The sequence below is a fragment of the Protomyctophum bolini genome, assembly GCF_963924005.1.
Source record: "Protomyctophum bolini genome assembly, chromosome: 3".
NCBI classification, from domain to species: domain Eukaryota; kingdom Metazoa; phylum Chordata; class Actinopteri; order Myctophiformes; family Myctophidae; genus Protomyctophum; species Protomyctophum bolini.
The window spans coordinates 18,615,623-18,642,508 of NC_137864.1; the positions used below are offsets into that span (position 1 = coordinate 18,615,623).

At 41.8% G+C, this 26,886-nt stretch overlaps 3 protein-coding genes across 7 annotated transcripts in view; 1 reads left to right on the forward strand and 2 right to left on the reverse strand.

Annotated features, from left to right (window-relative positions):
* rbfox2 (RNA binding fox-1 homolog 2) overlaps positions 1-3,821 on the forward strand; it is a 35,932-nt gene extending 32,111 nt beyond the window's left edge. For 4 of the 5 annotated variants that reach the window (XM_080755521.1, XM_080755522.1, XM_080755523.1 and 1 more), the window contains 3 exons: positions 64-158; positions 567-648; positions 756-3,821. In XM_080755521.1, coding sequence (XP_080611647.1) covers positions 64-158; positions 567-648; positions 756-800 — 222 coding nt within the window. In that variant the 3' untranslated portion in view covers positions 801-3,821. Of the gene's footprint in view, positions 1-63; positions 159-566; positions 650-755 lie in introns of those variants that run through there. The other variant, XR_013963422.1, reaches the window with a different exon arrangement.
* A 1,546-nt stretch (positions 3,822-5,367) lies between these two features.
* On the reverse strand, positions 5,368-9,575 carry LOC308312724 (retinal cone rhodopsin-sensitive cGMP 3',5'-cyclic phosphodiesterase subunit gamma-like). The gene is made up of 3 exons (XM_080759428.1): positions 9,436-9,575; positions 7,055-7,171; positions 5,368-5,885 (listed from the first exon to the last, which is right to left on the reverse strand). Exons 2-3 carry the CDS (start codon positions 7,156-7,158, stop codon positions 5,768-5,770), a joined length of 222 nt encoding a protein of 73 aa, XP_080615554.1. The 5' UTR covers positions 7,159-7,171; positions 9,436-9,575; the 3' UTR covers positions 5,368-5,767.
* Positions 9,576-22,387: 12,812 nt separating this feature from the next.
* LOC308312334 (patatin-like phospholipase domain-containing protein 7) lies at positions 22,388-26,266 on the reverse strand (the record flags this gene model as incomplete). The annotated part of the gene is made up of 1 exon (XM_080758936.1): positions 22,388-26,266. The coding sequence occupies one exon, from the start codon at positions 26,264-26,266 to the stop codon at positions 22,388-22,390; it is 3,879 nt and encodes a 1,292-aa protein (XP_080615062.1).
* Between the last annotated feature and the right edge of the window lie 620 nt (positions 26,267-26,886).

Below are 26,886 nucleotides of genomic sequence, written 5' to 3' on the forward strand. Positions count from 1 at the left end.
TCTGCCACGTCCCCCGGTCTACCGCCATCGTTCACCCTCCTCTCTCGTTCTCCCGTGCTTCAGGGTGGCTATGCAGCTTATCGTTACGCCCAGCCCACTGCTGTAGCGACTCCTCAAGCGGCGGCGGCGGCCGCTGCTGCGCAAGCTTACAGTGACAGGTGAGTGAGAGCTGTGCACAGTGCTCAATGCACGGTCAAAGAAAATGTCAACCCTTTTCATACCAAGGTCCGTTACTTATTCGGCCACCATTGAGATTTAGCCCCTCAGACCCAAGATTTAGAATATTTTGTTGTTGGATAGGATTTTGTTCACATTCTGTATTGATTGGTTGGTACCATAGGAGAGATAACAGGCAAAGTTGATCAAAGTAACAATTATTTTAAGTAAAGTAATTTAAGTGATGTTTAACAATAACTTAACTCTTGAGAGCGTAAAATGATTCATTTGATATTGGATGACATAATAATCTATCTTGAAATGCCAATAATATCAACTATGAACTATCATATTACGGTTAAGATCTTCTGGAGGCTTGATGTTTTCCATTGTGCCTGTTTTTCCCCTAGCTATGGACGGGTGTATACGACAGACCCCTACCACGCCGCACTAAACCCAGCTACAGCTGCTGCCTACGGCGTCGGAGCCATGGTACGTCTACAGTCCAACCTACATAACGGCCGTAAATGTGATGAGCATGCAATTATTACTCATATACAGTATGTATTTAATGCTTGTCTTTTTCCCTTCCTTTCTAGGCCACACTGTACAGGGGGGGCTACAGTAGATTTGCCCCCTACTAAAGACATTACCATCCCAGGAGTTCCTCTCACTTCCATTTGAAATACTCTGAAAGAGCCCCCTCTGTTGTCCTGGAGGTGGACTACGCCCTTTTTATGGGTTATATGGAGTCTACTGCGATCAAGATATTTCAGATCCCACCCTACTTGCAGTCCAACCCTTTTCTTACATACACTACTACAAAAATAAAGGAATGCTGTTTTAAAGACTGTTGGGCTCAACATATATATATATAAAAAAACGGAAAATAATAATAAAATGACTTAAATCTATTGCACGGCTGTATTATAGTCTCCCCCCCCCCCCCCCCTCGTTATTCCCTCAACACTCGGCAGCACAAGACACCGGATGGAGCCCAGAAGTTCTTCCAGTAGCTGTAACTGGTGCATGGACCACAGACACTAAAAACAGCCGTCACCTCACCGCGTAAAAGAGTGAGCCAAGTTATGTGTGGACCTCACAAACATGACATTAAAAAAAAGAGAGAGAGAAGGAAAGAGAGCGAGAAACGACATCGAAGGCAGCGTTTGAAGGCAGGCGCTGCGTTTGAACGAAATCAGAATGGCAAGTCACGGACGTTTTAAATGCTCAAATGTCCACCAGTGGATTTTTACAATTCCCCTTTGGGCGGTTGAGTTTGATGACAGGAGTTCCGTTCTTGTAATGCTCTGACATAAAGAGACTAAGGTTAGAAAAGGTGGCGTGATGATTTATAACTGCATATAAATCACTGAAGAAGACTGAATGAGGAAAGGCTAGTAGAGCTGTTCCTTACCTCAAGTTTTCTTTGTGGGAATGGTGAAACTTAAAAAAAATTAATTGTTACAATATGCAAAGATAATTAGCTTAAAGTCGAGAAGTTACCAAATTGTTATGCCACAGTTATTGTTATTATTACTATTATTATTGACTCAAGTACTCAGCATTCACTTTGCTGTTGTGGGTTTTTTTTTTAGTACACCAACATTTCAATGATTTTTCCTGGGGAGTCGTAGGTCTTGGAGATATCGTGCTACAATAGGCCCTCTCCATCATGCATTGTCCATAATCACATGGCCTCCATGTGGATATGATTTATTAAAACATCGCTATGACCATTATTACTATATTATTATTGTCTTCTCCATTCTAATTTCCATGCACAAGACTGTACCCCATGTGTAATCACCACAGAGCACGTCACCCATTACAAACACTACAGACTATTGCTAGTGTTTCATTGCTTAGCTGATGTTAGGCTTAGACTCAGTCATACCAGCACCATTACCAGATCATTACCATGACCGTTTGGGTTTAAGTATTCTTTGCCGTTCCTTGAGTTATTTAATTTAGAGATTTATTGTTTCGGATTAACCCACCTGCTCCATCTTTCCTAGAGCAAGTAAAACATTGAAGTGAGTCTTCCTGAAAAACAAAAATAGTTGATTATTATAGTTGACATGCTGTCAGCAAGTACTGAACAAGAGATTCCATCAATATGAGTCAGTAGAAAATATTTAAATGCAAAATATGATACTATTGTGCATATTTCTATATCCTTATACTCTATTTCCGAATGTGGTTGTTTTTGCCTTTTTGTTTTGTTTTTGGTTCCAAAGATTTGTAGAAAGCACATTTTTCTGCTTGTGTATAAGTATATTATCTTTGTTATTGTGGTTATTATCATGATCCCTGATGATCCTATTGCTGTTTTCCCCCCGCTTAAGTTTCATGTTCTATTTTTCTAACTGTAAGAGTTGTTCCTTCTAATAAGGTTTCATTCATCAAGAATTACTTTTTATTTTTATTTTTGATTAATGTTCTTTGGCAGAGAGGACACCTTTAGCAGTTAAACTGAAAGAAAACATGAAATGCATGTGACACTACACTACTTTTTATTTTCTCAGCCAAAAATGCAGTCAATCCAGACTTTTCCCCCCACTTGTTTTGGTCAATGGTATTGAGTATGGCTGGCATTGCGGTTGAATTATTCAACATAATGTATGCACAAATGGATGGATACATTGGTCCTTATCATTTTATTCATATTCCAAGTTTACAGTTGACAGAGCCCTTCAGCATGAATGAGCACAGGCCTGTGGCACTTCTCAAGGGCTGAAGCCAGTTACTTATTTTTATCTTTTTTTATTTTTATGACTCCTTACATTTCAATAGTGCATTCTGTTGGCTCAGACAGTTTGGTCACTCCAGGGTTTTTGGAAGGTAGCCTCATTTTGAAGCAGATTTACGACTTCTGAAAGTGTTATCACTCCTACGACGGTTGATATTTCAGCATGGTATGATTGAGTATCAAGAATTGATGTTCGTGTTTTCTCAATTTTCCTTTTACTCTCATTGCTGCCTGCGTGTTTACCACTTAAAAGACAGTTAAAGAGGTATTTTTCTTTGTTTTAAGTACATGTGCTGCTGGGGTTTGTTAAACCAGTTACTTTGACTCTTTAATATTTGTGTATTACAGTTGAATGTGATCTGAAACATGGAGGGGAAAGGGAAAAAAAAGTAACTCTAGCCAAAGATGCAATTTGTCTCCACATCCCCGTCCCCAACTTGAGAAGTGCTACACAAAATATACAAAGATGGACTCTTGAGCCATTGAAGGCATGGACAACCAGCATGAGTGATACTTGTAGTTTGAAAATTGTTTTGCATGATCTTGTGTCTTTCAGATTTGACTTAGATTTGACCCATGCGTTGCATTTTTCTTTACCACTGAATCCCATACACCAGAGAATGATAGGCAGCTAGCTATTTCATCATGCTAATGCTAGCTATAATTATGAAGAGCACAGTGCCGTTTAGTAAAAAGGGCCTGCTGACAGCAAATGGCCTGAGTCCCCAAAGACCGTGGGGTAGGCAGTTTCCTGTCACAGTTCTCGTCATTGTATTATATTAGCAATGTGGTTGTTCTTCATAGTCGCTATGGAACCCAATGACTAATCTTCCCCTTCTGTCATGTCTATATCCCTTGACTGCCATTATGTTATTTTGTTATTGAATGTCCATATAAAATCTTTTATATAAAATGTTTTGTTGTGACAATGTGTTGAGTTTGTTGTCATTTGGGTAATCTAGTTGAAATACAGTGTGTTATGTTAACATTTCTTTGTAATTAGTCTGGCAGTCTATTTTTAATAACGCAATGACGCAAATTGTGATTGGCCAGAATGAGATGATGTATGATGACCCCCATACTCTCACCCACAAATGGGTCCCGACCCACTGTTTGGGAACCAGTGATGTAGCCCAGTGATACTCAACCTCAGGCCCGCGGGCCACATCAGGCCCGCGGGACCATTATGACTGGCCCACCAATGAAAATCTAAAAAAAGAAGAAAAAAAAATCTGGAAAATGAAATAAAAATAAATAAATCTGAATGAAGTTATCTTTAATTACATTATTATAAGTAATACTATTAGAGTTGTACTATTACTCGAACGAAAATAAAAGCTTAAGATGCAATGCAAATGAAAGACATATATTGTGTATCCCTATTCCCTGACATAATTTTATAGCTAAACGGACAGAATTCTATTTTATTTGAATGATGAAACCCAGCTGCCATTAATAGTTGGAAATGGAAATGGAAATTGCGGAAATTGAAATTGGGGAAATTGCAGAAATGGTGGAAATGGAAATTGCGGAAATTGTGGAAATGCGGAAATGGAAATTGAGGAAATTGTGGAAATGGAAATTGCGGAAATGGTAATTGCGGAAATTGCTCTTCACTTATAGCTATCTATTTTCAGGTAGATTGTTTTATTTTACTCAGTCAGCCATATCACTACTCATTTTTTTTCATGAAAAAGGTCATAGCTGGGTAATCTGACAGCTACTCATAGACAGACAGACAGCTACTCATGGACAATTGGACAGGCAGGAAGGCAGACAGCTACTCATAGACAGGCAGACAGACAGCTACTCATGGACAATTAGGCAAGCAGGCAGACAGCTACTCATAGACAGGCAGACAGACAGCTACTCATGGACAATTAGGCAGGCAGGCAGACAGCTACTCAGACAGGCAGACAGACAGCTACTCATGGACAATTGGACAGGCAGGCAGGCAGACAGACAGCTACTCATAGACAGGCAGGCAGACAGCTACTCATAGACAGGCAGACAGTAAGACAGCTACTCATTGACAGACAGACAAATAACTACTCATGGACAGACAGACAGACAGGCAGGCAGGCAGGCTAACAGCTACTCATGTTATGTGCAATAATTTGTGCAGTTATGGAAACAGCTCTTTGTGTTTATGCAAGAAAATGTAACACATTTATTTATTTACATATTGTGTGCATGCACATTGTACTTTGATACATTTTGCGAAAATAAAGCAATTGAAAGAGAGAAGTTATCAAGTATCATTAATGTCGTAATTTTATCTACTGGCCCCTGGCCCCTTGCCATTTTTGTAATGTGGCCCACAGGTAAATCTATTTGAGTATCCCTGATGTAGCCTATATGGAAATGACGTAATCTATTTTATTTTTCGAACTAAAACATATCCAAATACGTTTATGTCTGCAATGTATATATAATCAGGAAAGAAGACCTCAGCGATGTTTCTTGGGAAAATATAGTTACATTTATTAATTTAATTTCAACATTTACATTCACCGGTCATAAAAAATAAATTTGAGGGGCGGGGTGGGTGTAAGGAAAAGGCAGGAGGGGGGAGGGTAGTCAATTGTGATATCGCGATAAAACAAACACTCATACGTAGTCAAAAATATAGACAGCAGCTTTTCATTTTCAGGATGGCTGTTGAATGCAAATGGAGGTCAAATTGTGTCCAAAACGTCCACGTGTGCACCAAAACAGTGCCTTTATAATCATGGTGTCATGTCGTTCGTCCTGCAAAGTCTTTTGTGTCCAGCCCTGGAGGGGACGGGGAGGAGGACAGTTTATGGAAGATGAATGCAGGGAAGTAGCAGTAGTAGTAGTAGAGAGGATGGAGGGATTCTAAACAATTCCATATTTTGCCAGGTCGCTGAGCTCCATGTCACCGAAGGCTTCCCATGGGCAGACCACTGTGATGTCTGTGCCAAGACCCTCCATGCCGGGGATGTCATCCCCGAATCTGATTGGATAAAAGAGGCATCATGATATAGAAGCAAGCTACAGTACAATGAGACAGATCGAGGCCCCTTTTCCACCAAAATAACTTTGGTTCTAGAACTGGTTCCTTTCTAGATTCTTGGATCCGTGGTGTTTTCACGGAACCGGTGGCCATTTTTTGGTTCCAGTTCCGAACCAACTTTTAGGGTTCCGAACCAATTTGTGTTCAGTGGAAAACACTCTGGTTCAATAAAAAGAACCGGACTGGTTCAACCCTGATGGAAAAGGGGCCAGAGAGACACTGTATAAATTAGTTTTTGCTGAGGTCAAAATAAAGTGGTAAAGTGTAAGTCCAGTGGTGTAAAAATACTCCTTTGTATTGTCCTGATCGGATGAGGGTGAATCGGAAATCGGGGCCGATCACGTCATTTTCAAATGATCGAATCAGATCGGGAGCCAAAAACGTGATCGAGACATCCCTAGTATCAAGATATTGTTGCGACCGGAGATTGCAGTTAAATATGAAACCTTGCATTTTTGACACCTAACCCACAATCCCTGTCACTCTGTCAGGTCACCTAACTCAAATCCTTGTCGCTCAACCCATGCAAGCCCCCAGGTGCCCAGGTCATGACATCATGTGACATTCCATATCTTGACCTCATCACACCCTATACACTCAAGACACGCTCCATATATGGCCAGTGCACGCAACCTCGCCCTTTAGGGCGTCTTACTGTAGCCTACAAAGTAGCCTCGGAGACCGCAGGCGTTTTACCTAATTAGTAACTAGTTTTCACATAAATGTATAGTGCAATAATTGGATCCGAGATGTAGTGGAGTAGAAGTATTGGAAATTGGAAATACTCCAGTAAAATATAAAAATGTTAATTAAGTACAGTAGTACTTGAGCAAATGTATTTATTTTCCACCACTGCAATAGGCCTATACATACAATATGCATGGATATGGATGGTGTGGAGATATGTTTGGTACTTTGGATACAGGAATAGAAAATGTTACTGTTACATCTAAGGGTGGAGGTTAGGTTCCCCATCCAAAGCAGTTGCAATATTAAACTAGTTTAACTTGAACTACTAAGATTATTGGAAATTGTAAATACTCAAGTAAAGTACAAATACCTCAAAGTTGTACTTAAGTAAATTTTTCACTGCTTAGGTTCCAGCTTACCCCTTCTGGCCAGGCTTGGGGGCCTTGCTCTTGAAGGTGCGGGTGGTCCTCTGCTTGAACTTTGGGGGTGCCTTCTTGTCGGCGGGATTTGCAACGTCTGCCATTTCTTTTCAGTTGCTATAGGAAAGAAAGACAAAAAACAGACAATTTAGTTTTTCCTCAATCATCGTTCTTCTTGTATGTATCTTGTATTTATGTTTGTTTATCCACCACCCCACCCTAAATTGTTTACTGGCTCAGTACCAGTACCATTAGTTGAAAATTAACGACTAAAGCTGTCATGCTGCGTGTAACTCCATAAGCACCTGTTATACAAACGGCTCCAATTTGGCTCCCTCTTTGTAAAATTAGCCTAATCTCTGTCTATTTTTGCACCTTGGTTTAGAGATTAGGGTACATCTTGGAACCATTTCATCTAAATCCTCAGTTTAGTCGAAGAGTCTTCACTAAATTTACATTTTCAATCTGCTTCTAATCCCGTTTTGACCTCCCTTGACTGCAACGTGTCTACCAGGAGAGCTCTGGTAAACTGTTGACTGAGGCTTTGACAGAAATGTGAAATGTGAAATGATTTGACTCATATTGATCCAGAACATATGGCTATACACTGAGTAAACAAACATAAGGCTTTATGTTTATTTATGTATGTGAACGTGGCTCTATACTGTATTACATAAATTTGTATTGTATGAGGATCTTCCGTGATGTCAACCACTAACAACATAATCCCTCAATAACTCTTATTGCATAATAACATATACTGTCCTATCATGGACAAGCCTAAGATCTCAGCACTTACTGAGTATCCATCATCTATCAAGTATAAACAGATTGGGTTATTGCAACCTATAGTTGTGAAGCCCATATCTGTAATGTGTTACAGATACCTTCAAAACATCTTGACATTCACAAGACTTTATAGCATTTCATGCAATATAGGCAGAATGATTACAAACAATTTACATGGCCTGTTATTATTATAAGTATTTAAACATATCATCAAGACATATTGCATTATTAAGGCTTATAGAAAATCTCATACAAATTCATTATGCATGCATAATAATGCATAATCAAGGTATCTATATTGGATTATGGATTATAGTTAAGGGCTCATAGAAAGTGTCAGCCTACATTGTTACTGTCCAATGATATACCGGTATTGATATGGCTCTTTTGTTTGCAAGTATTCCTGTTGTGAATTATGCTTTCTGAATGGCAGCCCCTGGTGGACATTCCCCATTCCTTGCATCCATAATAAGACACCTGTTTGCCATCACACCACTCAATGCATTAGCCAATCAAAGTTTAGGTGTGCCACTCACTCACTCCACAGCCCTCACTCAGTTTCCAGACCTCATCCAAGCCACATGCAGAACATGCACTTCCCACTGAGTCTACAGCACCAGCCATGCGTACTTGACCAATGTAAGCTTTGTTCTGTCTTGATCATATTGTGCCTTGATTCATCATGTTTAGTACTTTACGTTTGATATACTTGGCATTGCAATTTATTGTCAATAATGTGGTCCTTATATTGTTTGTAATGTATTCCTTTCTTTGCTTTGTAGAAACCATTGCATATGGATTAACAGATAAATAAACTGATGTAACTTAAATGTACTCTGGTGTCACAGAACCCCTCTTTAATCGGAGAACCTTGGGTGGTCAGCTCACAGCCTACTAACCAGCAGAGAATATTTAATAATTCCCTTTCAGTTATATGACGCAAATTAACATGACATGTTTCATGTGTTTAGAATAGATAATCAAACGAGACAGTAATCATAAACATTCTAATGCACACTCTCCTCGGAATGTTCAAACTTTTATATTGCGGTATGATTTTGTGTCAACAGTTAATGACAAAAATCCTGATACATCTTGACATGTCTGACTTCACATCACTGAACCATTTTATCAACAAAACTTAATCTCACAGGGTGGTATTATGGTACATAATGAAACCAACACTATCAATGAAATGATATTGTTTAAAAAATATAATTATATTGTTATTGAAACACCCATTACCGGTATTTCATGTTATGGTAATGAGGCCAGAACCAGTTGCTTTGGAATATAAAGCCATCTTTTGCACAATGCTTTGCAGCAATGTCCTTTTTACTGAAACTCAATATTCAACATCCTTTGACAAAGCAAGTAATAATAATACATTTATTTTATAAGGTGCCTTTCAGGGCACTCAAGGTCGCCGACGTACAACAGATTAAAAACGGTCAATACAGGGCACAGTTAAAGGCAAGCAAACTAAAGTACAGCTTGCAGCAGAGACATCAGAGGTCAGCAAGTAATTCATTAGCTAATTAATCAGCCAAATAAGCTACAGCCTGGGTAGTAGTTGTATAGTTTCAACTTACCTGCACTTGCAGTAGCAATAGATTCTTGTGGTTGGTCTCACTGCAGGCTCACTTGTGTGTCTTTCCACTCTGACCAACTGTCCCCTTTTATACTCCTCTCGCTAATCCAGAGGGAATCCCTCTGACATGCTCATTCTCACGCTCCCTCTGGCCTCCAGATTAAGTCGGATCAAAAGGTGAAGACTGTCAACGTGTACTTCAGGTAAAGCAGCCTAATTTTAAGGATAAAAACAGAAGAGACATTCTGTTCATGGCTACCTTGCATAACACAATCTTTCACTATGAAACAAACAAGAGGCTTGCCTTAATTGGACAGATCAATATTCTTCTTTTGGCCTGAACTGTATTAAATAAATTGATATTATCACATCTTGATGGAATTTAGTCCACTACATGTATGTGGTAACTTTACATTTAACTAGGTTACGATTACTGGCTCTGACTGGTGACTTCAAGGTTACGTCACAGCCAGGTTAAAATAAGTAGCCATGGGAACCTGCTGTGTTTCCCATAGGCCTGTTTCCTTAGCATAAACAACTTTATGTGTACCAATGGAAACAAGCCTATAGTGCTTTCTTGGTTTTTTTTTAATCCTCTTTAGTAGCATACCTTGTATTTAACTGTAGTTTCCTGTGCTTATTCTACAAACGTTTAATGAAGTTTTCAATCAGTCATGTATTGTAGCCTACTTAGCCCTAGAATGGCTCTTGTTGTTTCATACAGTTTGTACAGTATTTCACATACAGAGCCATAGAACACCCTGGTTAATTTCTGATCGGATGAAAAATGCGCAGCCTAAATATAAATGCTCTGTTTGTACTCTCCCATTAAATAATTCCAAAGAAGTGCAGTGAAATATGGTCCTCTAGTTTCATATCCATGTGAAAGTTCTGGCACAAAACGTGTATTTAGTCAATTATCTCCACTTTTTCAAGAGCAATGCACACGGACGTCTTTCTCTCCGGGCAAAGGGGCCCGGAATGACAGCTGGACTTCATTCATCAAAACTTCCTCTAATCACCACAAACGTCATCACCAATATTGACCAGGGAAGCATAAATGTTTGGGTCACACAATTGGCTTGCGATAGGTGCCTTGCTTTGCCATAGGTGCTGGGTAATTAATCACACCACTTGCCAATTGTGTGACCCAAACTTTTGTGTTTCGCTGGTCAATTGGTGATGACGTCTGCGGTAAACGACAGGAAGTATTGGTAAAATCAGTCCATCGATCATTCCGGGCCCGAAAGAAAGACGTCCGTGTGCATCGCTTGAAAAAGTGGAGATAATTGACTAAATACACGTTTTGTGCCAGAACTTCCACATGGATATTAAACTAGAGGACCATATTTCACTCCGTCTTTGGAATTATTTAATGTGTGAGGAGTACAAACGTAGCATTTATCACATTTAGACTGCCCATAATTCAATTCAACCAGGAACGTGTGGAAGGGATCTATGCCTGTGATTCATCATTTACGAAGTTCAATAAATTATCACAGGCATTCTAGGTCTAGTAGCCTACTGTACTAGTATGTCACAAAGTTTTACAAACTTTTAGTTGGTGAAAATATCTTGTGCAAGCTTCCAACAACATGCAGTGGCCAATGTTAAATTAATTGAAGCACAAAAACCTGCTGTATAGCTAAAATACAGTTACTTTCCACCACTGCAATCAATACATCAAACGTAGGCCTACATACTGTACAATATCCATGGATATGGAGGGATACACACATACTGTAGGTGTGGCAATATGTATGGATACAGGCACAGATCCTATTGGTATTAACCAGTAATGGCTACATGTTTATCAGTTAATTCATTACTGATATAGTTATTCAGAGACCGTACGTTGTTTAAACATACATCTTCCATTTTTGTTTCACAAAATTAAACGTTCAATTTAAGTCAACATATCATTTAATACAGGGATTATATTTAAATAGGTAAATGTTGTTGCAGTGTTGTCCTTATGTAATCTTCTTCGTTCCACTCTAAATATGTTCTGATGGATGAACTGAGGGATTGAAATGGAAAGGAACAGTGGGTTGTTCTTAAAGTAAGCACCAAGTTACTAATTCCCTCAAGGATAATTAGCGCAGTTCTCTCTATTCATAACTTTGACTTTAACTGTATAACACAAATGTGTTTCTGGCAACTAACTATGCCAGAAGAAATAAAGGCCAAATTTTCTTATTTTTCTTTTTTTTAACAAGGCTAAAGTCTAAGTAGTTTTGTTTTGTGACTGTTGAGGGCAGAACTGTATAACAAGTACAATACCAATAATGTGGTCTACTATAGCAGGCCAGGGAGAAATAATTTGATGGTTTAAACCTTGCATTGTCTAAGACAGTGAGTAGTTAAATTAATTATTGTACGCTGTCCCTAATAATAATAAAATAATTTGAAAATAACTTTGAATGCAAAACTTGATTGATTGAATGTTTTATTGACATTTCCACACATGCACGTATAACACGTAAGAACGGCAAATGGATGGACAAAAGCGAAAGGCTTGTTTCTATTGTGCTCCACTTGATGCTTCTCGTACTCCATACAAGTAAATATTGTTAGGCTACTCAAATGTGCTATTTTCATGAGATATGAGTAGGTATATGTGGGGCAAATATGGTAGCATACTAAAACTTTAAAGTATTTCTTCAAGAGACAAGAAAGTGGCCTCACACACTGATAGCCACAGTTCCAGTAATTTATTTTACAACGCAGAGAATAAGTGAACCAACGTTTTGGCAGACGACTACCTGTAATGATGACGTGGACCGGCACCACTATAAGGACTTGGTGTGCGTATAGCATCCTCTTGCACAGCATACTATTATGTCGTCAATTTCATGGATTTGCAAATTAGGTTGTCTCTTTGAGCACCAGGATGCAACATTTTTGATTAGTTCTTTATTTGTGCGGTGTTCTGTTTTCTACAGTATTTTGCTCATGGCTTTATTTTGAACGTTGTGCGTTGAATAGAATACCTTCATGGTAAAAAACGACCAAGCCCGTCTGACCTAAGAGTCAATAATTTGTATATCTCAAGTCTATTTGTGGATAAGTTGAAACCAAAGAGAGTTGGACATGACGTATGATGTAATGACACAAGTGAACATCTTAAGGGATTAGCAGGATGAGTATAAAGGGGCCGGAAGTTTGACAGAACAACTCGTCTGAGAGACAACCAGAAGCATCTACAGTATCTCTACTGCAAAATCAGGTGAGATGAAACTACATTATGTTTAGCCTGCTTCACTTGATTGATTTGAGATCTGTCAGAGTTTAATCACAGCAGTGATCCCTTGATAGAATATCACAGCGGAGGTGCATGGTATCTACAGTATAGCCTGGCTAATAAGCCAGACCGAATCAGCCGTTGGCAAACAAATTTTATTCTGTGATATTAGTCTGGCTTATTGGCCAGTCTATCTACAGTAGGCTATACTGTGTGGTCCCTCAGAGTTTTCACTGAAAATTATGAAGTATTGGGTTTAATTTGTTTGTGTATAACAGCAATCCTACAATGCTGTAGCCTACAGAAATCAGCGATCAAGCGGTCTTTGTGAAATATATGTATTGGTTTGTCAGACAAGGCGAGGGAGCAGATCATTAGAAACTATTAGACGTTAAAACCAGGCACAGTCAGTTATGCAACTCTTTTCTTCACTTGAGCTTAATTTTGGAGTGGAAGAGAGATGTACAAGTACTAAGATATTTGTTCAAAGCTTAACAAGCTATCAATAACATTTGAATAAAGTGTGGCAAATTATGAGATAAAATAAAACTATTTAAAACACACATTTTGCAATGTATGCCCATGCCTTAGTGGCCGGCGCTTTGGCAAAAGCAGTCTGACTTTTAGAGTGGCAGTACACTCTGGTAGCTTACCTACCTTGTCTTTCTTCGTCAGTACCTGAACAAAATGGCAGATGTTGCAACTCCCGCCGACAAGAAGGCACCCCCCAAGTTCAAGCAGAGGACAACCCGCACCTTCAAGAGCAAGGCCCCCAAGCCTGGCCAGAAGGGGTAAGGATTTAGAGTACTACTTTACTCTGAGCTCAGCAAAAACTCTGCTTTATGCATCTCATTGTAGCTTGCTTTTACTCATGATGCCTCTCCTATCCAAACAGATTTGGGGATGACATCCCCGGCATGGAGGGTCTTGGCACAGACATCACAGTGGTCTGCCCATGGGAAGCCTTCGGTGACATGGAGCTCAGCGACTTGGCGAAATATGGAATTGTGTAGCCCCCTTTACCCCTGCCATTGCCAATACTTCCCTTTTAATTTGGTCCTCTTTTCATGAGGCACTTGAAAAACCCTGCCAATCCTCCCCTGGATTCCTGAGAGATATTTTTGGTGACATGAAGCGCAGAGAGACCTTGCAGCATACAGGGACGTCTACTGTTCTCCTGTCCCATGCCTTTCTTTTTATTTCCTACCACTTGTTCCTGGGGCTGTGCCTCAAAACCTTCCTTCTCTCCCCCCCCCTATTTCTCACATTTGATGTATGTTGGCACAAATATGGCCACATTCCCATTCCTCCTCTGCTCTTTCCCTTGAAAATGAAAGGACTGCAGTTTCTGAGAGAGAAACAATTGAATTCATGTCTTTGGATTTGATTTCCAATTTTTGAGAAATCGTGCTCTGCTATCCCTGTACCTCTTCTCCTTGAGGACACTCATTATGGCTTCTTTGGATAATAAGTCTGATTATTTTTGTTAATTTGAATGATGTCAATTTTGCACAACAATGATCATTTCCTGTGTGGAAATGGAACTCAATAAATTTGTCCCAAGAAAATGTGTGGTGTTTAATATATCAATATATAATTTGATACAGAGGGTTGGAACACATTTGATGACTACATTCAATAAAACACATTAGAATACAGTATTCAGGCATTCAGCAGACGATGCTCTTATATCCACTTAATGTACAAAGGTGCATGGTCAGTGGAAGCACCATGAACTCAGGCTACAACGTAACTACTGCAATAAAGCGTTGACATCAAACCTGGCATCTATAAATTACACTCTGTAGTCTGTAAAGCATGCGTCAACAACATATCTATCTAAACAACATAACTAACTTCTATCTAAATTGTCAAGTAGGTGTGCTCAGTAGATTGCAAATCTGCAGCAGGAAACATACACTCCTTTCATTTTCCATCTGTCTCGGTCATGCATGTGATGGCAATGTTTTGGGGTGGTGTGCATATAAGAAAAGGACTCTTCACATAATTTACAGGCCAACAAGGGAGACTGGTTGTATGAAGATAAATATTTTATCAGTTAGTGTCGTGTGTCGTGCCAGGACGAGGGTGGCCTGACCAGGTGCTATTCCCGCTGGCAAGAGGGACACACGGGTATGCTTCAAGCATCCAGATGTGATTCGGAAGGGCTTTGTTAATAGCCACGTCGACCTTTCTCGCATGAGGGCTTCATATACAACCTGTCACTCTGGTTGACCTGTTGTGATGTGACGACAGTCCTTTTCCTATATGCGCACCACCCCAAAACATTGCCATTTTCTTTTGTGTGTACATGTGCAGTACGTTATAAAGAAATGCATGGGACAGGAGAACTGTAGACGTTCTGTATGCTGCAAGGTCGTAAAGTATACATTTTCCAAGACACAGGACAAGTTGTGACTATTCAACATCAACACAAACACATTTCAAACTTAATTCTTTTCAGTAAAACCTCTCTGCAGGACCACTCGGTAGATTCCACATCTTAAATATCAAATCGATCAAGTGAAGCAGGCTAAACATAATGTAGTTTCATCTCACAGTAGCGATACTGTAGATGCTTCTGGTTGGTGTCTCAGATGAGTTGTTCTCTCTGTCACACAGTCGGTCCCTTTATACTCATCCTGCTAATCCCTTAAGATGTTCACTGATCATCTCGTGTCTTTTTAAGTCCCACTGCATGTTTGGTCTTTAAAAGTATAAGCATGGCACTGACATGTGTGTCTACGCTTTAGGCTGTCAGTAAATACAGTAAACATAATTCCACCATGTGTACGTGCTTCTAGAGCCTTTTGACCTCATGAACTGTTTGCAAACTTGGTAAACTGTTTGCAAACTTAATGTTTTACATTTCTATAGTACTCCCGTCAAACCATGCATGTCAGATGGGGCGATACTACATCGGAGCTCTTCCTAGTGACAAACTGTGTTAGACAGGGTTGGATTTTATCACCTGTGCTTAGGGTTGTCCGGATCTGATCATGTGATCAGAAATCGGGGCCGATCGTCATTTTCAAATGATCGGAATAGGATCGGGAGCAATAAAACGTGATCGGGACATCCCTACTATCAATATTATATCCATTTCATGATATTAGACTGGATATTGACTGGTTTTTGATATTGTACTATAGTGAAATGGGCTGGCATACGTGTTAAAGTGTAAAGATATAAATATCAGATCTGGACAAATCTGTATCGGAAGATACTCAAAATCAAATGATCGGAATCGGATCTGGAGCAAAACGTGTTCAGGGTCCCTACATTTTCTGTGCTTTTTCTGTGCTTTTTAATCTGTACATGGATGAACTGTCTAAAAGTCTTGTGTGGGACTGGTTGTATGGTGGGAGAAAGGCTCCTTAACCATTTACTGTATGCGGATGACCTCGTCATCATGTCTCCCTGCTCTGCTGGCCTACAACAATTGTTTATAGTGCAGGCCTTTTGTGGCAAAAAATGGCTAAACCTAAAACAAATTGAAACTCTTTCAACTGTTTTTATTTCATAAATATGTTAATAACATATCAAAAGTCCTAACTAATCCCAGTGGTAAAAAAAAAGCAAGCCATGTGTACACTTGTATGCTGCATTGGGCTGCAGAACAGAACCTACAATGGCCAGTTTGCAAGCATCTGTTTTTTCTTCTTCCACCATTCATCGTTCATCCACAAAACGTTTAATGAAAATCATGCTTTTTGACGATATACTATATAGTATGTCGTTTGTCATGGTTTTCGACGATAAAGATGAAAATCATGCTTTTCGACGACATATTACAGTAGCCTATACTATAGTATGTCATTTTTATGTAATTTGTAATGGTTTTCAATGATAAAGATGAAGATTACGTGGCTTAGGCTTGGCTCAGGGAAGAGGACAGCCCTGTCATGCATAGTCCGCCATGGCACCATTGGAGGTGCGACAAAGAAAGCAGAAAGACCATCCTTCTGTATGAAATAATGTTGTTTTTCCTGGTTTCATGGTTTTCGACAATAAAAAAAAGATTGTTTTTGGCTTTTCTGCCTTTATTGATATTATCAAGTGAAGATGGACAGGAAAGAGGGAGAGAGAGAGAAGGGGAGAGACACGCAGCAAAGGTCGTCATCAACGGGACTCGAACATGTGACACGTTGTCAGGCCAAGGCCTATACTGTATGTGGCATTCACCTGGACCACCCAAAAAAGATGAAGATCTTTGACATCCCTGACGTCCGTTCCCTCTCAGGACGAGGTGACCCGAGTCCACCTAACACTGGATAAGGATCCGGGGGTTCATGAGGTCCCGATAGGTGAGCGTGAACCATTTCAAGTGTCAGTGGTCAGTGTCAGTGTCAGTGGGGGTGCTTATATGCCTCCAGCAGTGGGTCTGTTATATTACTTGGGAGTATATTAAGAGTTGTTCTGTGATCGCGATGCACAATACACAACGACGATTGCACAACAAAATGGGAACGTGCTAGAGAGACAGAGCACCAGTGCTGGTCGGGAAAAATAAATAAATAGACTATGGATTTTGGCCGATATCGATATCCGATATAATTAATTGCTGTTATGGCCGATAACCCATATTACCGATGTCGATATGATCTCATTCTGTATTGAGAAATTATAATTTTGTCCATTCTGAAAAATACATAACAGGGTGTCTGCACTGCAGGCTTAGGCAAGTCAGATGTCACTTCAATACATTTTATATTTAATATTGTGAGCTTGTAGATCTGTTCAAGCTGTTACTTCAGGGCTTGTTTATCTGTAAAGACAGACCGATTAATCGGACCGATTTGATTGATTAATAGAACCGATACCGATTAATCTAAAAACCACTAAAATCGGCCGATGCCAATTAATCTCTCATGATCCCATCACTGTGCCATCCCAAGGGTAGCTATCAGATGGACACCACCTGGGAAAAGAAAAAGAGGCAGGCCCAAAGAGACCTGGAGAAGATCAGTGGAGAGAGAAATGAAGGAGTTGGGGTGGACCTGGGGCCAACTGCAACAACTGCAACAGGGCAGAAGACAGACAGCATTGGCGTTCATTGGTGAAGACCTTATGTGCTGCCTAGCACAAAGAGGATTAAGTAAGTAAGTAAGATTCCATCACTAAATAGTCATTCCTCAATAGTGCGGGGACATTCAGACCCAAATGACCCCTCTCCGGCGCCTAACATTGTCACCACATCATTATGAAATATTGTTGCTGTGTTTTCCACACTTCCACTCGAAATAGGTTCTGAGGGATGAACTGAGATTGAAATAGAAAGGAACAGTCTGACCTTTACAGTAAATAGTTGCTGAGTTATTAGGAGCTGGTGAAATCCTCTGGGAACTCAGATTACTGAGTTACTAATTCCCTAAAGGATTCCCTAAAGGATAACTTAACCTATATTCATAACATTGACTTTAACCTTATACAACACATACAAGCTGAAATAAGGGCAAAACCTTTCCATGGTTAAAGTCTAACCAGTGAATTTGGTTTCTGAAATGTTCTTACATTATGATGTGGTAGTAGATTACTATAGTAGATGTGGGCCGGAAACACCTTAAACTTTGCATTGTCCAATACATTCAATAGCTTTATCATGCATAGACTGTGCAGTCAATAGCTCTTTTAAGTGTCTATTCTATATGCACAGAATGTGCAGTATTTTGCAGCAATGCATTTGGAATTTTACATTTATTAATTTATGATTCTATTGCACTTTTTTACTGATGGTACGCATCGCTGTCCCTTAAAAACATACAGTTTGTACTCCATACAAGCAAGCTAAAATATGCTGTTTTGATGAGTCATGAGTAGGTAAATGTGTGGAGCAAATATGGTAGCATATACTGTATGTTATGAATTTGATGGGTTTGCAAATGGTCATCTCTTTGATCACCAGGATGCAACAATTCGCTCCATTCTTCATTTGTGCTGTGTTTTGCTGTTTTCTACAGTAATTTTCTCTTGGCTCTATTTTTATGTTTGTTGGTGTTGTGGGATTTAAAAAGACACGAGATGATGTAATGACCTAAGTGAACATCTTAAGGGATTAGCAGCATAAAGGGTATAAAGGGACCGACTGTGTGACAGAGAGAACAACTCATCTGAGACACCAACCAGAAGCATCTACAGTATCGCTACTGCGAAATCAGGTGAGCTGAAACTACATTATGTTTAGCCTGCTTCACTTGATTGATTTGAGATTACTCTCAGCAGTGATCTCTTGCTATGAATAGGATAATATCACAGCTAAGGTGGAATCTTCTGTGTGGTCCTGCAGAGAGTTATCACTGAAAATAATGTGTCATTTTTGTTTTGTGTTGAATAGTCACAAGGTTTCCTGTCTTGTAAAATGAAATTATGTATATTTTAAAGGTCTCCTAATGTCAGTCATGCAACTCTTTACTTGAGCTTATGGAGTGGAACTTGTGGATATAGAGATGTAGGCTATTGTATTAAGACATTTGGTCAAAGCTAGTGCACTCTGGTAGCAATTACATTCTTCTCTTATACTCTTTCAGTAACTTAACAAAATGGCAGATGTTGCAACTCCCGCCGACAAGAAGGCACCCCCCAAGTTCAAGCAGAGGACCACCCGCACCTTCAAGAGCAAGGCCCCCAAGCCTGGCCAGAAGGGGTAAGGATACTACTTTACTCTGAGCCTGGCAAAAACTCTGCCTTATGCTTCTCATTGTACTGTAGCTTTCTTCTACTCATGATGCCTATTTTATTCAATCAGATTCGGGGATGACATCCCCGGCATGGAGGGTCTTGGCACAGACATCACAGTGGTCTGCCCATGGGAAGCCTTCGGTGACATGGAGCTCAGCGACTTGGCAAAATATGGAATCGTCTAGCCCGGCCCTTCCTCTGTCTTTATCCCATACTATCCTGTGGGTTCCTGCATGAGCGAGATATCTTTGGCGACGTGATCAAGCGCAGAGAGAGACCTTGCAGCATACAGGGACGTCTACTGTTCTCCTGTCCCATGCCTTCTCTTTTTATTTCCTACCACTTGTTCCCAGGGCGCCTCAACCCCCCCACCTCCCCCCTCCATCTTCCTCCTCTTCTCTTCACTTGAAAATGAAAGGACGAAGCAACATCAACTTTGAGCTCATGAAGTCTCTGAGAGAGAAACAATTGAAAGGACAACATCTTTTGAATTAATGTCTTTTGGATTTTATTTCCGCGTCTGTGAAATCTTGCTCTGCTGGCCTGATTTTTCTCTGCCCTCAACCTCTTGTCCTTATTGTGAATTTTTTTTAATGTTAATTATGCACTTTATTAATTCACAATGATATTTTCCTTTGCACTCTGTCAATAGAAATGGAACTCATTCAACTAAGAATAAATATCACTTCCCCAAAATGTGGAGTTGAATATATTATCAATATAAAAATGTTATACCAAGGGTGGAGACAGATTGCATGACAAGTATTCAAGTAATAAGCATTAGAATAATGTATACTGCCTCCCCCTGGTCAGCCGGGGCGCTAGCGTTATAGACGGATGACCCCTTTGGTGCCATGCCGTAATTAATGGTTGTATGTTAACACCCTATAGTACTGTTAGCCTAACAATGGGTCGGGACCCATTTGTTGGTCGCGGACACATTTTAGTTTTAGTTTTGTACATCCATCCATCCAGATACATCCATTTTCAACCACTTCGGTTCGCGGGAGCAACAGCTCCACCAGAGAGTTCCAGACTTCCTTCTCCAGGGCAACATTAGTAACTTCCTCCTGGGGGATCCCGAGGCCTTCCAAGGCCAGAGAGTCGATGTAATACCTCCTTCTAATCCTTGGTCCGCCCAGGGGTCTACTCCCGGTGGGACGTTGTTAAGAGCGACATTGTTTCATACATTTTGTTTGTAATTATCATTTCAACACATATTAAAAAATATATATATATCCACGAATTAGAAAACAAATGTTTAAGTAGTAGTGAAAATAGCCGATCCACAAGCTCACAACGCAGTGCGAACCGTCACGTTGCGAGCTTGTACATCTGCTATTCTCACTAGTTTGGGTCCCGAGTAGACGTCAAAACTCTCTTCTGGGTCACGGTAAGTTTGGGAACCACTGCCCTATAGGCCTTCATTGTCCTCCACTCCTGTCTGTCTTCCTCACCAAACTAGCAGCAAATCATATGAAGAGAATATCTGCCATTCAGGACGGGAACCCCTTTTGGTGTTTTAAGCATTATGTTATACTTTTGCTATTGAAAAATAGCAGATCTACAAGCTCATAGCGCGGCACCAGGTGCCACGCTACGAGCTTGTAGATCTGCTATTTTAGAAAAATTGTGAAAATGTGGCGAAAATCTTTTAATATATATTCGTTCAGAGCAAACGTTTTTAACTCAAATCTTTGCTTCTGGGGGGATTGATTGATTGAAATATTTATTAACAGTTTGCAGAATTACAGTACATTTCAAGCACAACTCAATACAAAGACTTAACTGTGAGTGGACGACCCAATAAAGCATTACACTTGTTTACAAGAGGGTCCACCTTGTTCAAATCATCAAAACATTTAGAGACGTACAAATAGACACTTCTTTATAGCCAAAAAGAACAGAACAGGAATTCATCATAAAGGAGGTAAAAAAGGGTAAAGAAACATATAGGTCTACAGTGAGGGGGAAAAGGGGTGGGTGGTGATTCAGATTTTTACGGGGGCCAGTTGAGAGCGGTTTTGAAGGAGTCAAGGGATTTGCATGTCTTAATGACTGTTGGTATGGCGTTCCACATTTTGGTGGCATAGGAGCGAAAATAATTTAGTACCTTGTTTGTGCCGAATCTGGGTTGCACATGGTTTGTTGCACTCCCTCTACTAAAGCATCAGCATCAAAATGTACTTAAAATGTGTACAAAATCTTTTGAAAATAGCAGATCTACAAGCTCACAATGCGTCGTGATGCAACACATTGTGAGCTTGTATAGATCTGCTATTTTCAAATGGCCAAAAAAGGCAAAAAGGGCTGAAGTAAAATTATAGGTAAACTAAATAGTAACTAAAGTTTTCAAATTATTGTATTGGAGTAAAAGTAAAACATTGTAATGGAGTAGACGTAAATGTATTGGAAATTGGAATTTACTAAGTACAGTACTTAAGTAAATGTACTTACTTTAGTTACTTTCCACCACTGATTACTGTAATTTTAGCTGGGGACTTATTGGTTATTTATTTGACATGGACATGGACATCACAATCACATTGGACGAACCAGATCTGTTTCTTAAAGTGTATATAGCACTCGTGCTATATTTTTCAACAACTGTCCAGAGAATGCTTTTCTAAAATAAGAATAACACTAGTCTAAAACCCAATCAAGTACAAAAAAGAACATAACATAACATGATCAAAATCAGACCCAATACATTATAACGTGTGAAACAAAAGCAGACTATCATTCAACCAGTCAGAAACTATTCATGTGAGGACAGTTGATTTGATATCAACCATAATGAGCGATACTAACACTGTCCCTAACCCTAACCGTGGAAGCCACGTAGTCGGAATGGCGGAGCGTCGGAATGCCTCTGTTAAATACATTACCATCCGTCTCTAGTTTCAGATCCGTAGGCAAAGGGTTGACTTATACGTCATTTAGACTTCGTAAAAGGGTGGGCACAATTGTACACTGGACTGAGTGACTGTAAGAGTAATGGGGAGGGCAGGCTGAGCTGGGTCAGTACAATTCAGCAGTTTTCAGTGGAATTAGTTCTCATCACAGGCGAGGCGTCTTCCTGAGTCGGAGGTGAGGGAGAGAATGAGTTCAATTTAGCATGAGGGGCATCACAGGAGGTGACAATGGGGCTGCTCCCAGTGCTGTTGTTCAGAGGGGGAATACAGTAGTGCTCTTCTTGTTCCACCTCCAACTCTTCATCCGTGTCAGCTGTGTCTTCCCCTTCAGAGTGCTCTCCGTACTGCGCCATTTCATTGTCAGACACTCGGCTCTCAAATGCCTCAAGCTCCTCCTCATAGTAGTCACTTTGGAGGTCTGACTCCTCATCCACCAAGGCAGGTTTGGCAGGCTCAATGCGGGACACAATCTCTGCTAGGTCAGTGAACGAAGCATTGCTGCTTTGCGTATTGTGGAACTCCTCCTGGTGGCTGTCCTTCAGCATCTTCTCTATGACCAGGCTGCGACCCCATACATCAAACACAGTCGTGCCATGCTGGTGGCCCACCTCAGCGATCTCGTCGAACTTGCCAAACTCCAGAGCGGAGTATCTATCAATGGGAGGTCTGATGTATTCGCAGTAGTCACTGTTCTTCACGGACGCTAACTGCCTGACGCAGCACACGTACGCCAGCCGCGTCTGTATCTCTGAACTGGTCGGCACCTTTACCTTCTCAGCTAGGGGGTTGAGCCAGTTCCATAGGAGCCACCAGCCTGAGAGGGAGTCACCATAGTTGGTCAGGTTGGTTTCGTCCTGGCTGCCCACATCAATAGCGATCACCACCTTAGCTCCCATGGAGCGTGCCACATCGGCTGGTAAGTTGTTGACGTACCCTCCGTCCATCAACAGGTGTCCATCTTTAGGATCACAGAGTGGAGGTAGATACCAAGACAGAGACATGCTGGCACGCACATACCGCCATAGTGAACCATCTGTGTGTACTCTCATGGCAGATGCAGTGATGTCAGTGGTAATGTTGAAATACGGGATCCAGAGGTCCTCTATCTGCTTGTCGTTGAAGAGGTTCCTGATTGCGGAGTTGAAGCTGGCACTGGTGAACAAGGAGGTAACAGGCCAGGTCAAGTCTAGGATTCTCTTAAAGTTTGACGTCATATCCATAGCCCACTCTTTGGCTCTCATCCTCACGCGGCTGTGGTTGCGGTCCTCAGCATATAGCGCCGCCACCAGGGAACCAATAGAAGTTCCGCCAATAAGGTCAACGGGGATACCTGCTTCACAGAGCGCATGCAGTATGCCCACCTGAGAACAGCCCCTAGCTCCTCCTCCTCCTAGGACGAGGGCAATGGCGTTGCCGGTGAGGACCCTGGCCAGGCGGGAAAAGTCAGAGTGGCGGTCGGCCGGCTTCTGAAACACACGCTGGTACATCTCTATCAGCTTTGGCAGACTCTTGTTGGAAAAGACCCTGCGGGGACAAGAGAGGTGCAGGTGTCTGGAGATCCAGCTGCGCATGTTGAGCCAGTTCACGGTTCCTTTTGGGGCTGGGCCGTCCTCCCTGTGTAACAACACCAGCTGCTTCTGGGCACGGACTGCACTGCCCTCCAACACGCGCTCCAGGTCCCCCACTGCGGGGTCCTGCTCCCCCAGTCCCACGATGATGATGCAGTCCGCCTGGCGGATGCAACGCTGCGTCCAGGGGGTCAAAGTGTAGTCTGTCTGATAGAGGACAATACGATGGATGTCCTCCTGTTGGCCTAGCCAGCTGGTCAGACGGTACTCATGGACACTGTCAAAAGCAGCTGCACCAAGACGCTGTTTGATGGAATCACTGGTCAGTAAAAGGGTGGGGCCGATGGTGATGAGCGCATGCTGCAGCTCCAAGGTGAAGGCTTCGAGAGGCACCTCTTGAGATACAGGTAGCACTGTAACTGTGGAAAGGTTGGAGGCCTGGTTCCACACATCCCACTTACTGCCTCCTGGAGTGTGAAGAGCCAGGCTGCAAGCTGACAGAGGGCAATTGACCTGCTGAAGGATCTTCTGTCCCAATAAATGGATCAACCTTGTGACAACCTGAGGGAACTTCCTTTTGATTGAGCTGAGAGCCCCTTCTGTTAGCTTGGCAAGCTCAGAGTCACGTACAGCATGCACTGTTGTCGCCCTGTTCTGATGGGTCAAGGCCTCCACCACTCCAATGAGGTCACCACGCCCATACTCTCCTGTCAGCTCCTTTTTACCATCTTCCTTCATGATAACAGAGCGCAGACGGCCACTCAGCACTATGAATGTACTTTCTGACTTCTCCCCCTGTCTGTAAACAGCCCTGCCAGCTTCCACAGCCATCCAGTCCAGAGTAAAATCTATTTGTCTGACAAAGGAAGATATTCTCTTCGCGAATTTATGTGCTACATTTAACACGATTGTGGGCTCCACACGCATGATCTCATAGAAGTGAGTCTTGGAGATGGAGAGGAAGCTGCAGTCTCTAAGTGCTCTGATGGTAAAGGTGAGTGGCTCTCCGGTCAAAACGGCTAGTTGACCCACCAGCTCACCGGGGTGGGTTACAAACACACACGTCTCCTCCTCGCGGTCGATCATCCGCTGGTACACGTGCAGCAGGCCAGAGATCACAAAGTAAATGCTCACATCCTGATCTCCCTGTCGAGCCACCACAGATCCTGCCTTGACCTGCTCAAGAGTCACCCGGCCTTCCAGCAGACTGGGGTCCTGCAACTCGAAGATGCCCTGGAGGTCTTTCTTAGCGGCTTTGAATCTTTCATAGGCCATGTTCGGGTCATCACCTGTGTTGTCAACGGGCGTGGAGGTGGAGTGTCTCTTCCGATAGGAACTTAAAGGGCTGTCCTTATCGCCATCTGTCTCAGTGGAGGCCTCGGCGGTACTGACAGGCGAGTCCGCCTGGGTGTGAGGACGCCGGTTTATCTTGCCTGAACTAGCCTCTCCAATCACATTATTAACATTTGTCAAGGGCACCGCCTGACGCTCCGGATTAAAGAGCTCAGTGGTCAGGCCTAAGTAGTTGTGTAATGTCTGGAAGGTGACTCTCTGGAGGCGCACCAGGATGATCTGAATGACACGTACAAGCGTCTCGGGGCACTTCTCGAACACAGACTGGAAGGCCGATACAGGCAAACGCAAAATAGTGGAGCGAGAGGCAGCCCGTGCTGACGCGGTCTTGTAACTAGTCGGATACTTAGTTATGATATCCAGAATGCTGAGAAGGCTGTGGACACTGTCCCCAGGGAGAACGTCCTTCACCACCGGCTGTGTGCCGTCGTTCTCATGGATGCAAATTTCGAGTCGTCCATGCTGAACGACGTAGATGCTGTCGTCGTCTTGTCCGGGCCTGAAGAGCCCCTCCCCTTCCTGTAGTTCTATAACGTCTGTGTGACGACACAACTCCAGGAACAGCGGCTTCTCAAAGTAGCCAAGGACCCTGACATTTTTTAACATGTAGAGGACCTCGGAGGGCAGGTTGGAATTCTGCACGTCAAACTCTGTGAGGTCAGCTTCCAACAGGGAGGGAGGGGTCTCCTTTGGCTGCACGGTGGGAAGGTCCTTGCGTATTTTAAGGATATTGCTGAGACCTTTGGTTCTTTTGCGTAGCTGTTTGGAGACTGGAGAGGTCGAGTTCTGAACCTTTCGCATTAGCTTCCTCCCATAAAAGAGCACTTTATCCCTCTTTCTGAAGCGATAAGTAGGTTCACCATTCTGTTGTATGCTGGTCGGCTTGTATCTCCTGTACAGGAAAAGCACCACCACCCCGATTAGGAATGCTGCGAGGACAGCCCCGATCAGTACTCCAGTGAGCATGGTGTTCTGCATTCTCTCCTCCACAAACTGTTGTACTTGATTTCTGCTGTTTGCCACCATTGAAGTAGACCAGATGCCCAGCTCACCATCTTCTCCATTGGCATACATCTTACAAAAATCCAAAGGTTGGGCGTGAATTCTGCACAGAGGATGACTATTATATTCAAAGTGCCGAGATATGGGGAAGGATAGCCAAACACTACTGTATTTATGCACTGGGTGACATCATCAGTGATGTCACTAGTGATCTGTTTATCTACTTGTGGGGATATTTATTTGTTTCTCTAGTTATTCCAATGTGTGTGAGTCATTTTCATTGCCAGAACTATACCAGGGCAAACACTACTGTATCCTTCTCTAAGGATACATTATCACAGATGATCTGGCTGTGTCTCTATCTCTCTTCATGCATTGGTTGGGTAGGACTTTGCGTGTGTGGTTTGGATTACTATTAAATATTTGTTGTGGTACAAAATACCAAAGCAGTGAGGCCGCGGCCCTCATTTCATACAAGTGTTCTTTTTTAAGAACCTCCTATGCACAGCTTTGTGTGTGTGTGTGTGTGTGTGTGTGTGTGTGTGTGTGTGTGTGTGTGTGTGTGTGTGTGTGTGTGTGTGTGTGTGTGTGTGTGTGTGTGTGAGAGCACGGAACATATGGAAAGGAGGAGGTGGAGAAGGAGTTTAAAAACTTTTATTATAGAACGAAGGATTCCCGCCATCGGTGAATTC

Excerpts from the sequence above, each read along its gene's own strand:
- LOC308312724 (XM_080759428.1), bottom strand. The coding sequence starts at position 7,158 with ATGGCAGACGTTGCAAATCCCGCCGACAAGAAGGCACCCCCAAAGTTC. Across the intron at positions 5,886-7,054 it reads CCCAAGCCTGGCCAGAAGGG|ATTCGGGGATGACATCCCCG; the intron begins GTAAGCTGGAAC and ends TTATCCAATCAG.